Raw genomic sequence first — 14,270 nt, forward strand, 5'->3', positions numbered from 1 at the left:
GGTTAGTGACGACTGATTGATTCATTTTCATCCATCACAAAAAACGTTGATGGTTTAAACAGAAATCTGGGATAAAAAATATTAATAATCAACTTTAGAAGCAGGGAAATACTGAAAATATCCACATTTAGGAAACTGCAATCAGAGTTCCTACTATTTTGTTGCTTTCTCAAACCAATGAATCCATTATCTCAATAATAGATGGTTATTTTAATAGTTAATTAAAAGTTTTCCTTTGATGAGGAGTCCATGATATTTAATCTTGGTGCTATTATAGATGGAACTGCCTGGTGAAGGATGTCAGGACTGATTCATTAGTACCTGATCACAGTGGCGACTAATCAATCAATTGCTGCAGTTCAAATTGTTGCATTCCACTTTCCATATCCATCCATCATCTCTACACCTTAATCCTCACCAGGGTCGTGGGGGGCTGGAGTCTATCCCAGCCAACTCAGGATGAAGGCAGGTTCCCCTGGACAGGTCACCAGTCTATCACAGGGCTACACTTAGAGACAGACAACCAAGCACACTCACATTCACACCTACATAAAACTTAGAATCACCAATTAACCTCAGCATGTTTCTGGACTGTGGGAGGAAGCCGGAGAACCCAGAGAGAACCCACGCTGCACGGGGAGAACATGGAGACTCCACGCAGAAAGATCCCAGGTGTCCTCACCGGGACGCCAACCGGCGACCTTCTAGCTGCGAGGCTACTATGCTAACCACCGAGCCACATGCAGTATTTAGTTAAAGCCAGAAAAAGTGTTTCGTTATAGCAAATATTTCATTATAACACGACACTGATTTGTTTTCCGTTTCTAGTGCTGCAGCAACAAACCGTAGATTCCCAACCAGAGACTCTTCAGCAACTTCACTGGACAATAAAATCAAAAAGCGCTCCAACGGTTGATACAGAAAGTGGAAAATAGTGAATATTTGGCTTTAGATGGGGAGAGAAACCAGAAAAAAATTCACATTTAAGAAGCTGTTTTCTTACTCAAACTAACTAATCAATTATCACAATAGATGATGATTATTTTAATAGCTGACAATTTAAAAGTTCCAAGATGTTTAATTTCACCCCCAAATGACACGATTCAAGGTCTTATTGGAGATTAAACTACATTAGTACCTGAACTAATCAGCTGTAGGTGTAATGTGAAACGCTTCATATTATTATAAAAACATAAATAATATTTCTGCATAGCAAGTTATGACAGAACACTGATCTGCTTTTCTTTTTCCAATTGTTTGACTCAATTAATGAGATGAACACTTAAAAAAAACAAAAACAAAAAAAAACACACAAATGGTTGAATCAGAAACCCAGAAATTCTGAATATTTCACTGAAGTATTTTGATAAACGTCGGCGCTGGACGGTTTGTTGTTTTTTCCAGTTGAAGAACAGACTTGTTTACTGTTTGGTATTTATGGGAAAAACAGTAAACAAACCACAATAAAAATACGTGAGAAGCTTCAGAGTCCAAAAGCAGAAAACAGGATTTTATTTGAAATGAAAACACAGAAAGTTTCAGACGTCCTTAAAACCACTCTGCGTCGCTTCGTAACTCGTCCGACCTGAAACTGACTCGGTTCGGTTCTGGTGAAGCTGCTGCACGTCGTCCCAGAATCCTTCAAACGTTCTCCACCCCGGAGGCAAGAAGTCCGATTTATGTAATCCAGAGTCGCTCCGGTTTCCGATCCAGTGAGAACGGCGTCTCGTTCAGCTCGGGTTTGTAAACAGGGTTCGTTATCGCCATGGTAACCATTGCTGCCATCCTCGTCGCGGCAGCAGTTCGTTTCCAAACAGACAAGCGAAAACTAAATAAAAGAGAATTAAAAACAGAACGTTTCCCTTTGTGTTAATGGACAGACGGCCGGCCGGCTGGCAGGTCCGATTGATCCCGACCGATCAATAAACAGGTAATACGTGGGTTTAATGAGGCTGAACAGCAGCTGCGAGGATTCTTTAAACTGTGAACATCACCAGAACGAAGGTAAACATCAGATCAGCCGCATGACAGCGAATCAGACGCTCAGAGGATCCTTAGTGTTCAGTTTGTCTGCTCAGAGAACTTTAAACAAACGTTAAATATAACTTGATGAAGCTTCTTCAGAGATGATCGTCTCCCTGTATCTGCTTGCAAGTAGGTCTGTATTCTCCAGGTGGTTCTGGTAGTTCTGCATCTTTCTTCTTTTTTTTTTTAAAGATTATTTTCTGGCGTTTTTGCCTTTATTAGTCAGGACTGTGAAAGAGTGAGAGAGGAAAGCCGGGGGAAGAACGCGGAGAGACCTGCAGCAAACCTTCGTGAGCGGGAGTCGAACTCACGAACGCCACGCCAGGGAACTACATCCCCTGTTTATGGGTCGCACGCTCAACCAGGTGAGCTATAGCGGCGCCCAGTTCTGCATCTTTCTGCAGGTCTTTGTTTTTCTTTAAGGTGGTTTTGCATCTCTGTGTGGGGGTTTGTGTGTCTTTGTCGTCTCTTTGTGGTCATTTTGCATCTTTCTCTGGTCATAGTTTTGTCTCTTTGTGGTATTTTTGTGTGTTTTCGTGGTCCGTCTGTGTCTCTTTGCAGACATTTTGTTAATCTACAGAACAACACCAATATGTTCTCTGGTGAATACAGACTTACTCACGAGTGCAGTTTAACTTGTAAGCGTGTAAATCTGTCAGCTTCCTGCTGAAGACGACTGTCGTCACGTTTTTAAAAATGCAACGTGAGCCGATGTGTGAAACAGTCTGAAGCCTGATGTTCGTGACCTGCCCGCCCTCGGTTCAGTCGGAGTCGGGTCGGATCAGCGCTGGCCGGTGTACGCTCTGAACCAGGAGGTGACGGAGGCGGCGGCGGAAGAGATCATCCCTCCGGTGTTGGCTGAAGGCTGAGAAACCTGCAGGGCACTCTGGGAAAGATCCATGGACTGGAGGAGGAGACATGAAACAAATCGTGAAGCTAGACCCTGAAGGCATCATGAGTGTCTTTAAAGAGATGATCATCTATTGGCTTCACTCAATTTGGGTATACCAGCTGGTTCTGGACCTCCAGTACCTTTATCTACTGACCAGGGTTCTACTTTCAGACTGTGAATGTTCCAAAGGTCCAGGTCCTTGAAGTCCACACAGGAGGGTCCAAATTGATCACTTTAATGGACTTTTTCCATCATTTCTGAGCCTCAGAACTTCATCAGTACAGCAGATAGACACATGACATTTAGGAGGAAGAACACATCTGAGTTCTGGTAGAACTTGACACCAGATCAGTTCTACATCCATCCAGGTGTCTCAGTTTGAACACTGGACCTGGTTCTGTTCATGTCCTCTGTCAGCAGCTGGTAGCATCAGTATTATGAGATGTCTCATAGTGGTACCAGTTTAATGTCTATGACATAGAGTCATAGAAACAATCATTGGTACCCTGGATGTGGTTCTGGTTCTGATCATTCACCAGAGGATACTTTACAAAGTGCATTCTGGGTAAACTTTCCAGGCTCATATCAGCATGTGTGATGGTGGTTGGTCAGAACCTACCAGGACCATCTAAGTGTGGCCAAACAATGCACTCTGAGGCTCAGAAATGATGGAAAAAGTCCATTAAAGTGATCAATCTGGACCCTCCTCTGTGGACTTCAAGGACCTGGAACTCTGGAACATTCACAATCTGAAGGTAGAACTCTGGTCAGTAGATAAAGATGTTGGAGGTACAGAACCAGATGGTTCTGAGGAGGTCAGACACTAACTATATCAGGAGTGACTCATGTGAAACCAGGTGTTTGTACCTGTGATGGGATGTCACAGAACCGAGGGCTCGGTACCGTCTCCCAGTCCGTCCCCAGGTCCGTCTCCTCGTCCGTCACCGCCTCGTCTCCGCTCTCCTCGGCTGGACCTGCTGCCTCCGGCTCCACAAACTCCATCGACTCCTCGAGGTCGGCGCTGACCTCGAACGGACCCGTCCTGAACCGGAGGAAACACGGGCGTCAGGTGGGTTTACGACACCTGGGTTAGTTTGAGCAGCGGCTGATTGGTGTGTGTGTGTGTGTGTGTGTGTGTGTGTGTAGGCGATGATTCTGGACTAAAGCCGGGTCAGACAGTCTTACCTGCCCAGGTTTTCGTTGTCGGGGGCAACCAGGAACATGATGTTCCTCAGGGTGTGATGAGGATGAAGCTTCTCGCTGTCCACATGCTGCACATGGAAATCAATAACCAATAATCAGCTGATGGCAGCTGCTGCTGTTCTGCTGCATATTATGGTCTGTCAGACGAGCACAACACGGTTCATATGTCCTGCTGATTTAACACAGTGTGGAATGAGGTGACAGTCGTGGTGGTTTTGTGTCTCTTTGTGGTGTATAATGGCGTATTTTTGCTCATTTTGCATCACTTTATGATCATTTTGTGTCCGTTTGTGGTCATATTGCATACATTTGTTGCCGTTTGGCCTATTTTTGTGGATATTTTGCGTCGCTTTGTGGCGGTTTTCAAGTCCTTTGATCAACATTTTGCAAACGTTTAATCAATTGATAACTTGCTGAATTTTTGCATCACAGTGATCAAAATGCAGCAGAGATTTGTTTGAAGAAAGTTAGAGCTGCTACGACTCATCAGAAAGTTAATCCCTTTTTGTCATTGTTTCAAGCAAAAAAAGCAAAAAGCACAGAGCTCTGAGAACACGTGTGCCTTTACTCGTTAATAAAACACTGAATGAATTGCTGGTGGCAGCCTCGTCTGAGTGCAGCTGTAAGGTGACTGAGGTGTTTTCTGACCTGTGAGAAGCAGAGATGCAGGATGTTGGTGTTGAGTTTGCTCAGAGCTCTGGTGAAGCGATAGCGGCTCAGATTCTCTCCACAGAACTCGCTGAGAAAACACAGAAACAAACACAAGAAGGTGATTAGAGTTGATTAGAGTTGGAGTTAATTCAGGAGGAACGGGTTTCCTCTGCAGCCTGGAAATGATTCAGTTACAACAAATCATCTAAACCAGGAGGAAGAATCTCCCTGAGCCCAGTCAAAACAGTATCTGGAGATGATCATGCATCACAGAGCGACAGACGAGCATCCAGAGGTGTCATAACGCACTGACATCAACAAAAACAGGTAAAAAAACAGGATTCAGCTTGAACTGCAATCAGGGTTCAGAATGAGACTGTAGCTTAATGAATATTGATCAGAAACAACTTTTCTGTGTTTTGTATGAAAGAAAAAAAAAACAGCTGATCGATGGAAGTAAAAACAAACAAGAACCCTGTAACATGAATAACTGTCAGTAGATTTATATTGACGACAACAAAGAACAAATTCTTCTTTTCTAGGTGTGAATTTATTTTGTGTTTGTCTGAGAAGATTCTCAGTCATCCAGGTCGTGGTTGTTCTCGTGGTTTAATCGTAACAACTGGACTTGTTTGAGTTTCTTGAAGATGTAATAAACGCAACATTCCAGTTAAAGCCCACCAACGCCCTGAGACAGAAGCTGGTCCACCCTGAGGACAAAACACCGAGACACAAACAGAGCAACGTGGTGGAGGCGGTCCAGTGCAGCGAGGAACGCCCAGACCTGTACATTGGGGAGACAAAGAAGAAGAAGAGCAGCTCCTCAGGACAGGACTCAGCAGTCCACCTGCATCTCAAGGACAAAGGACACTTATTCGAAGACAACAATGTACAGATGTTGTCCTGCAGGGAGGACAGATGGTTTGAGAGAGGAGTGAAAGAAGCCATCTAACTGGAAAGACCATCCCTCAACAGAGGTGGAGGTCTGAGGCATCACTTCTAACCTGTTCAGTCCTAAGATCTCTCCTCAGGAAGATGAAACCACATCCACACCCAGCCACAGAGACCCTAACGAACCCCACTGTGTCAGGGGGAGCACTAACGACCCACGTAACGAGGGGGAGGAGCAACAAACCCCAATTGAAACCAGGTGTTAATGTCTCCTTCAGGATATCAGTATGTGGAACTCCCAACTAGTCAGTCAGACCTGATGAAGCCACTTGGATGAAACGTCTTCAAGGAACTCAAGTAAGTCCAGCTGCTACGACTGAGAATTATTTTGTGTTTAACTATAACTATTCTAATTGTATTCTGTGGTCGAACCGTTTTATCATCAAGTCAGTTGAGGCGTGTCCAATCAGACGCTCTGATATCCGGAGCACATCATCAAGTGAAGGCAGCAGCAGGTGTGTTCAGTCTCACCTGTTGCAGAGCTTCTTGGGCAGGTTGACGTCCAGGATGTGGGACAGGATGGTGACGAGCTGCGTGGCGTAGCAGAGCGCGGCGCTGATGGTGTGGGCGGGGTTAATGTGGTCCAGCTCTGCAGCAGCAACATAAAGAAATATAGAAAATATGAGAATAAAATGTGAAAAATATGTTAGAAATTATAGAAATATACAAAAAAAATTTTAATAATTCATGTGTGTAAGGACGAAAACACCAGATGTGTGAGAATGAGTTTTTCCTCGAACAAATAAATTATACTAACCAATAATATAACATCTACAAACACCTGAATAAATAATAGTTTCACTTCTTTTTTAAAATTATAATACATGTATAAAATAAAGAAAATTAAAAATAATAATCACAATAATAATAGCAATAATTAAATGAAACAAGCAGAACAATAAAGAAACTGTCACATTAATATGGAAAACAGAAACAATAAAATAACCAACCCCAAAAAAGTTTAAAACTCTGGAGTTAAAAAATTACCCAGTTAAAAAATTTCTAACATTTTTTTTATTTATTCAAATATTGACCCTAACAAAAGACATATAAATGAATATGTAAAATAAAAATTTAAACGTAAAATATATGGACATCAGTGTGAAATGAATTATTGTCATATTAATTTATGAAACTAAAAGAAATAACAAAAAAAGTTTAAAAATTCTGGAGTGGAAAAAAAATTATTAATTAAAAAAAAAATATATATATATATTAACAAAACACATAAATATACAGAATAAAAACATTTGTTGTAAATGAGACAAAAAAATGGGGTCTGTGTGTGAAGTGATGAGGGAACTTAAAATAGAAATAAAAATTTAAAAAAATAAAAATATCCCGGGTTTCTAAATTTTAAGAATTCCTTCATTGAAAAGAATTAAAATAAAACATGTAAATACAAAAAATATATAAATACGACATAGAACTTTTAAAAAAAAACCTGTAAAAGGTTTTTAAAAATGAGACAAAGTGATGAGAAAACTGTCACATTAAAAAATGAAACCAACACAATATATGATCATATGTTTAAAGGATTAGTAGAAAAAACAAGAGAATTCTTCAGAAATGAAAAAATAAATCCAATAAATGATAATTTTAAAAAGGATTAAAAAATTAATGACTACAATTAGAAAAAACTGTAAAAAGTGTTTTAAAAACAAAATAAAATAACAAAGAGCAGTAGAGGGACCTCCTGCTACGTCATGTGAAGCCCCGCCCCTGCCTCCTCACCTGGGCCCTGATTGGTGCTCTTCTCCTCCACCCAGCTGTAGTAGGCGGAGCAGTCCCCGTTGCTGGGCAGAGTGACGGGCGGCCCTGTGATGCTGATGCTGGTCTCTCCGTTCTGGTCGTCCCAGATCCAGCGACCCGACAGGTAGGTGGTCCTCCGGGCCTCGGCCAGCTCGCTCACTGTGCTGGAGGTCAGCGCTGGGTCGCACTCAGCCACCACGTCAGCCGGGTCTCTGCCGGACAGAACAAAGGACAGACAGGCTCAGTGGGCCACAGGCCAGAACAACAAACCTGGTTCTGGGAACGAATTTGATTTGAGGTTCAAAACACTTTTGAATGATATTTTCCTGAAGGACCGAGTTTCAGCTCCGATATTAAAATATAGGTTTATAAATAAAGACATTCATCTAATATTAACGTCGGTTTTATGCTAAAACCTGCAGCTGCTGATCATTAATGTCTGCAGGGAAACGGACCGAACCAGAAGATGACAACTGAAAGATCAGTCAGTTTTTGTTTACCGTATTTTCCAGACTATTGAGGCACCTGAATTTAAGCCACACCTACTAACTTTAAAAAGAAAACCAGGTGTGTACATATACAGGCTGCACTGGTCTGTAAGCTGCAGGTGTCCACGTCAGACGGACACAACAAGACGAGACGTCAAACATCGAATCCTCCATTTTCTAAACTCGTCATTTAACTCTGAGCACTTTAACTGGAAACAGCCTCTAAAAAGATGCTTAAAAGTTTTATTTGGTACAAAAACGTTTACGACAGGGCTGCCACTAGCTAATGACATTTTTGCTATTTATGAATCCAAACATTTAAGTTTCCTCCAAAAAGAGGAAAATGTTTGTTTCATTTCAGTTAATTAGTTGGAGTTTGTCGCAGCAGAGTTTACATTAAAGCGAGAGTTAAACTACAAAAAAGACAAAAAAGAATTTTAAAAAAGAGGGATTATTAATAATAAAGTCAGAAATCTAAGTTTCTGCTGAAGTCCTGAATCATCTCAACGGCTGATTCCTCAACAAAAACGCCACAAAACCAACAAGAGACGACTTTGTAATCAGAGTTTTGCCGATAAAGAAACTCGTTAAACCACCAACGGTCTGCTGCTGAACTTTATTAAAGCAAAACAGAAATGTTCGGTTTCAGTGTCACATTTTCAACCTGCTGTTAGTTTATTTACCATCATTATTTATTAATCATTATTTTCTCCCCGAGAGCTGCAACCTTCAAGTAAATATCATAAACATGTAGATCCTTAAAGCTATTTAAAGAAAGAGTCCCGCAAGATCCAGACGTTTACCGATTTAGAAAACAGCAGAAAGGAGGAACTGAGCATCAGGTCAGGATTATATCCACAGTCTGGTGACTCAGACCGATGCTGCAGCTCTACTGTGTGAGCTCACCTGCTGCTGTTTAAAGTCACCTGTGGTGAAGCTCACCTGCTGCCCTGCTTCTCCTCCTGCGTGGGGAAGATGTGGGTGGTCAGCTCCAGGATGTGCTCCCTCCTCAGCGCGGCCAGCTGACTCAGCCGACTCTGCTGCTCTTTGCTTCGTCGCTCCAGAAGCTCTCCCAGACGCCGGTTGTGACGTTCAATTTTGTCTCTCTTCTCCTGATGGCGCACGGCTCGCCGCTGCAGCCGCTGAGCTTCCTCCTGGGATCGAACCAGCAGCTCCTTGTCTGCGGCGGAAAGAAGAGGCAGCAGCTGATGAACCTGAACCTCCCTGAAAATGATCGACTTGGCGTCTGAAACTCACCGCTCTTCACCTCCTCGTTGCCCCAGGCGACCGCCTCCTTCAGCTGCTCGATCTTCATCTTGCACGACATGATCTTCCATTTCTGAGGAAACAGCAGCTCGTGAGTTTGTACAGTGCAATGAAATTAACAAGTGGAGCCACACAAAGAGCTGTACGTGGCTCATTTTCAAATCTATCTATCCTTTCTTTAGTTTTTAATTGTTTAAATTGTAATTTTGATTTTAAGTAATTGAATTTTATAATTGAACATTTTGGAGTTATTTATTTTTTATTCTATTTTTGTTTACACTTTTTACTTCTTTTTTCAATTTTTTATGTAAGTACATTTTTCTATTGTGCATTATAATAAATGCATTTAGACATTTCTTCTTCTCTTATAGTTTAGCATTTTATTTTTTATATATGTACATTTTATTTTCCATTCTAATCACTATTTTGTAATTGTTAAATTTATTTGTTTTTATTTAATTTCTTTTTTAAACTGCCTTTATTTTTATGTTTATTGTTCTATATTTTTTCTTTTTTATTTCAGTGCATTTTCTGTGTAGTAAGTTTTTCATTATTTGATTTGTATTTATTATTCTAATATAAATATTTCTGTAATTTTGATGTATTTTTTTAATGTTTGATTTTTAATTGATTTTTTTCCAATCTTATTTAATTTTTTCAGGTCTTTTGATTTAGAAATGTATTTTTTATTTATTTCCCCCCCTTTTTTTAATGCTTGTATATAGTAGTTTGTATGTTCAATTAGTTTTAAAATATTTATTTTTTTGTATTCTGAATAGTTACCATGAAAAATTGTATTTATTTTTCACTTCTGTGGATGTTGTCACCTAGCGGCTGTTCACAGATGTGGTTCATGAGCACCGTCTGTTTAAAACTGTCTCAGCTCATAGGCTTAAAATTTGTTTTTGAGCCCCAGAAGAAGAAGCTACTCACCATCTCATCGGCCTGCAGCTTCCTGTCCATCGCCTGCAGGACGCTGAGGACAGAAGAGGTGACGTTTTATCTTTGTTCGGTCTGAAACCTGAGACACTGCACGACCGAATCAATGAATACAACAACATGTAAAACCTTCACAAAGCAAACGGCTTCATTTGTCTCCTATCAGTTTTAAACTTCTGTCGCATGTGAGGCTGAAACCACCAACTTTCACTGTGTAAGAAGTGACTGAAACAACAAAGTGAAGCACTGTGGCTGCAAACTACAGAGAGTTGAGTCAAGTCTGAGCAAAGATCTGCCTGTTTTTAACATATAACAGGAACGTCAGTGTTTTCATCAATATATCAGTATGTGGAACTCCCAACTAGTCAGTCAGAGCTGATGAAGTCTCTTGGATGAGAGGTGGAACGTCTTCAAGGAACTCAAGCACGAGAATAACCACGACCTGGAGGACTGAGGAGCTTCACAGACGAACTGCTGTGTTGTTATTCGGGTTCTTTGGTGTTTTACTGAACTCCAACTGAACTTTTTTCTTCAAATTCCTTAAACATGTTTTATCCAAATTACCAAAAAGGCACAAAGTCTGCAGATAAAACTAAATGAAATGAGAATTCTGTGACTTCTTCTAGTTGTAATCTGGATGTTTGGGTAGATTTATGTGAAGATTCGACTCTAAAATGCTGCAACACGGTGAAAGAGGATGTGATTTAGATTGTGGTACGACATTATCGTACACCACTGAACACAGGTGAACACTTTCAACTACTTTCTACTGAAAAACAGTCCGTGTTTCTTCAGTCTGATCTTGGGTCCGACCTCTCTGGACAAGCGGTCCTCCTCCACAACAATCCCCATTTAACCCCCAAACGATTAATTTACCAGCTGATCGATTAATCGCAGCACCACTGTGTAGTCAACACCACGTTTATGTGTCAGCAGCTGTTTTACCTCTGCTGCAGCTGCTCCTTCTCCTCCTTCAGCTTCTTCAGACGCTCCAACTTGTCAGCGTACCTGCAGAGACCAACACAGGTAGAGTTGATCAGGTTCAGTCCTTTAAGACTCCATTCAGGTTGTTTGGACCCCTGGAAGCTTCTCCAGGATCCCTGAAGGGCCCCAGACCCCAGATTGGGAAATTTGCCCCCCCGCCCCCCGACATGGAAACTATGAGGACAAAGTTATTTTGGGTATCACATGTTGTGTAACTGGAGCAGTTAGCCACCAAGCTAACATAACTTTAACCCACTGACTCAGCAGTGGAAGCTAACAGCTAACCAAATACAACAGAGCTAACGTGCTAACTGACAGACTTTAACCAGTTTTTGCTAACTGAGGAGGGTTAGCTGCTAATGCTAACTAGTTCAGACTGATACCTATGAGTCTGTGTTCGCTAATAGACTATAACTCCATTAAAAAGTACTTAAAACTAAGTTGAACACATCTGTAATACAGAATCTGGAGTTAGCAAGACAAAGCTCCATACATGAAATCATACATTTACAACTTAACATGGTTTTTCAATGCGTAAAAGAAGACATAAAACAGCAAATGTCATTTTTTTCTCATTAGAGTGATCCACTTTTTAATTCGGCTTGATCATATTTCACCTGATATCAATATTTTAAACAAATCACGAACATTTACTTCTGCTCGACCTGCCGCTTCCACCACTGTGTCCCCCGGGGAGTCCATGTGATCGGTTCAAGCAGGCCGGCAAAAAGGACCGATTTTATTGGGTTTAATGTTGCTGTGAGTGATGACACTGATGCCGAAATGTACACAGGATTCATATCTTTTTTTAAACAAATTAAATAACCTGATGTGGCGCATTTGTTCACGGAAAAAAATATGCTGAAGTAAAATTTACAAATCTGGAAATTAAGTTCGGCGCTGGCACAGACAATAGTGCAACGATCGGAAATCTAAAGGTTTCGGAGAGCTTTACTTTCAGAAAATCAACCATTTTAATGATGTTGATACCGAATTGTAGTCAGGGCTGGTATTTTTAGAAATAAAAATTCCTAAATAACCCGATAAATCGTGTGTTAAGGCCAACGTAAAATGAACAAATCTGGAGAACAAGTTCGACACGAGCAGAGAAATGACCGTGAGATACAATCTGAAAATTGAAGGTTTTCAGTACCAGAAACTGAGCTCTACCTTTCAAGGAATTGAGTATTTTAATGGCACTGATGCCGAATTGTAGTCAGGGTTCATATATATTTAAAATACTTAAATTGCCCAATATGACTTGTGTTTGCGGAAAAATTTAGGCGAGTGTAAAATTCCCAGATATGTAAATGATGTTCGGCACTGACAAACCAACGACACACCGTGAAGCCTGAGGGGCTTCAGTCCGGACTCCGAATCTTACCTCTCGGTGTTCCTGGCGTCGAAGTACACGAAGTCTCCGGCCTGGACGCACCGGGCACAGGTGAGCCTGCGGCGGGACGTGCTGCACAGGGGGCACCGCTCCACCGCAACGTACAGACCCTCCGCGTCGTCCACCGACTCCACCATCGCACAGCCCGGGGTGGAGTGGGCCGGATGAGGGTGGTGAGGCCGGAGAGGCGGTCTGGCGCCGGAGTGGGAGCCGGAGGATGCAACAGCACGGTCCGGGCCGAGTGGTGGGAGTCCCGTTGAGGACGCCATGGAGGGGCAAAGCTAAGCTAAGCTAAGCTAACGTTAAAAATGAGCCGTTCCAGCCAGAAGCAGCGAGCTGCGGGACTCTGTGCGGCTCCGTGATGCCGGCCGGACTCTTACATTCCCGGTGACATGTTTTAGAAGCCTCCGTGGAGGAAAGCGCAGCCGGACACTGATGATGTTTTTGTTTTGGTGAAGAGACGGGAGAGGAGTTCTCCACTTCCTGTTTCCTCTGAACACGTGACCAGTTTGTTTATGTAATGACGCAAGACGTATGGGCGGGGCCACAGAGCGCTGCAGCCTGACGATAAATATTAACTTAAAAAAAAACCTGTACAAATAATGTGTTTTAGTTTTAATATTTGAATTAGTTAAATAAACCTGTACAATATCGTAACGTCTTAGCCTTAATAATAATATTTAAATTAGTTAGGTGAATTTATTGTGGGGTCTCCATCATTACATTTAAATTACTCAAACATTATTTTAATAAATAATATTGTAGGGTCCTCACCTTACACAATAACTATGGATGATGTAAGCCTTAAAATTTCAATTTTTCAGGTATATTTATATATTTTATTTTAGGATATTAAACATAATATCTTAATTTGTTGTATTAAGATACAATTATTTTTATTGTAAGGTCTTAAAGCCTTAAGGTACCTTAAATTAAAATTAGACAGGTACATTTAAATCATATTCAGTGTTGCAGGGTCTTAATCTTAATATTCAAACTTGTACAATAGTATTCCAGGGTCTTTACCGTAAGAATGAAACTTGTTAGGTAATTTTTTGACATCAGTCTTGTTTTTGTTTTAAATTAAAAGCAGTTTATATCCACATCTATTGTTTTAAATTTGCCATGAAAAGTGATGTTACTTGAGTTTTACTTATAATTCTAAAGCTGTGTGTTAAACAGCTGATCAACCTGATCACCACGTCCAGCTCTGGTGGCTTTCAATCCCATCTGCTCTAATGTGGTTTGAAAAATTAATTAAATCACTTTTTTTGTGTTTCGACAAATAAAACAAAGGTTTGACACGTGAAGTTTTATCTTCTTTGGAAAAACGCTGTCAAGATCTGACCAGTTCAGCTGTGATGGTCTTTGATCCAGACCTTCTCTGGACGAGGGTAAAATATTACGTATCAATATGTTTGATTATTGATAATCAATATCAACCCTGGAAAAACCATATCGATCGCCCCACTATGCATGAATACGAGCTTTTAGGATGGACCTGTTTCTGTTGTGGTCTGAAAACAAACAGAATTTTCTTTTTCAACACAGAAAGTCTGATTTAACTAACTTCATTCACTGATCGAGTATCAAGTCATCAAGATCTGTCTTTGACCAACATTGACTTTTCTAAGATGTTAAATATTGAATTCTGGTTTAGAAGAAAACTGATCTGAAGTTTTATGTGCAGAGATTTTTTTTAGAAAACTGTCATTTATTCTCTCTC

At 40.9% G+C, this 14,270-nt stretch overlaps 1 protein-coding gene across 1 annotated transcript; it reads right to left on the reverse strand.

Annotated features, from left to right (window-relative positions):
- Positions 1 to 2,520: 2,520 nt before the first annotated feature.
- atg14 (autophagy related 14) lies at positions 2,521 to 13,013 on the reverse strand. Its single transcript, XM_008277089.1, has 11 exons — positions 12,536 to 13,013; positions 11,113 to 11,175; positions 10,162 to 10,204; positions 9,220 to 9,301; positions 8,905 to 9,142; positions 7,457 to 7,686; positions 6,194 to 6,311; positions 4,769 to 4,859; positions 4,103 to 4,188; positions 3,785 to 3,959; positions 2,521 to 2,929 (listed from the first exon to the last, which is right to left on the reverse strand). Exons 1-11 carry the CDS (start codon positions 12,811 to 12,813, stop codon positions 2,807 to 2,809), a joined length of 1,527 nt encoding a protein of 508 aa, XP_008275311.1. The 5' UTR covers positions 12,814 to 13,013; the 3' UTR covers positions 2,521 to 2,806.
- Positions 13,014 to 14,270: the final 1,257 nt, after the last annotated feature.

The sequence above is a fragment of the Stegastes partitus genome, unplaced genomic scaffold (assembly GCF_000690725.1).
Source record: "Stegastes partitus isolate 25-593 unplaced genomic scaffold, Stegastes_partitus-1.0.2 Scaffold89, whole genome shotgun sequence".
In the NCBI taxonomy this organism is placed as follows: domain Eukaryota; kingdom Metazoa; phylum Chordata; class Actinopteri; family Pomacentridae; genus Stegastes; species Stegastes partitus.

Coding starts and splice junctions, on each gene's coding strand:
- atg14 (XM_008277089.1), bottom strand. CDS start 12,813: ATGGCGTCCTCAACGGGACTCCCACCACTCGGCCCGGACCGTGCTGTT. Junction 10,205..11,112: donor AAGGAGCAGCTGCAGCAGAG/GTAAAACAGCTG, acceptor TTCTGTCCTCAG/CGTCCTGCAGGCGATGGACA. Junction 7,687..8,904: donor GAGGAGAAGCAGGGCAGCAG/GTGAGCTTCACC, acceptor TCTGTCCGGCAG/AGACCCGGCTGACGTGGTGG.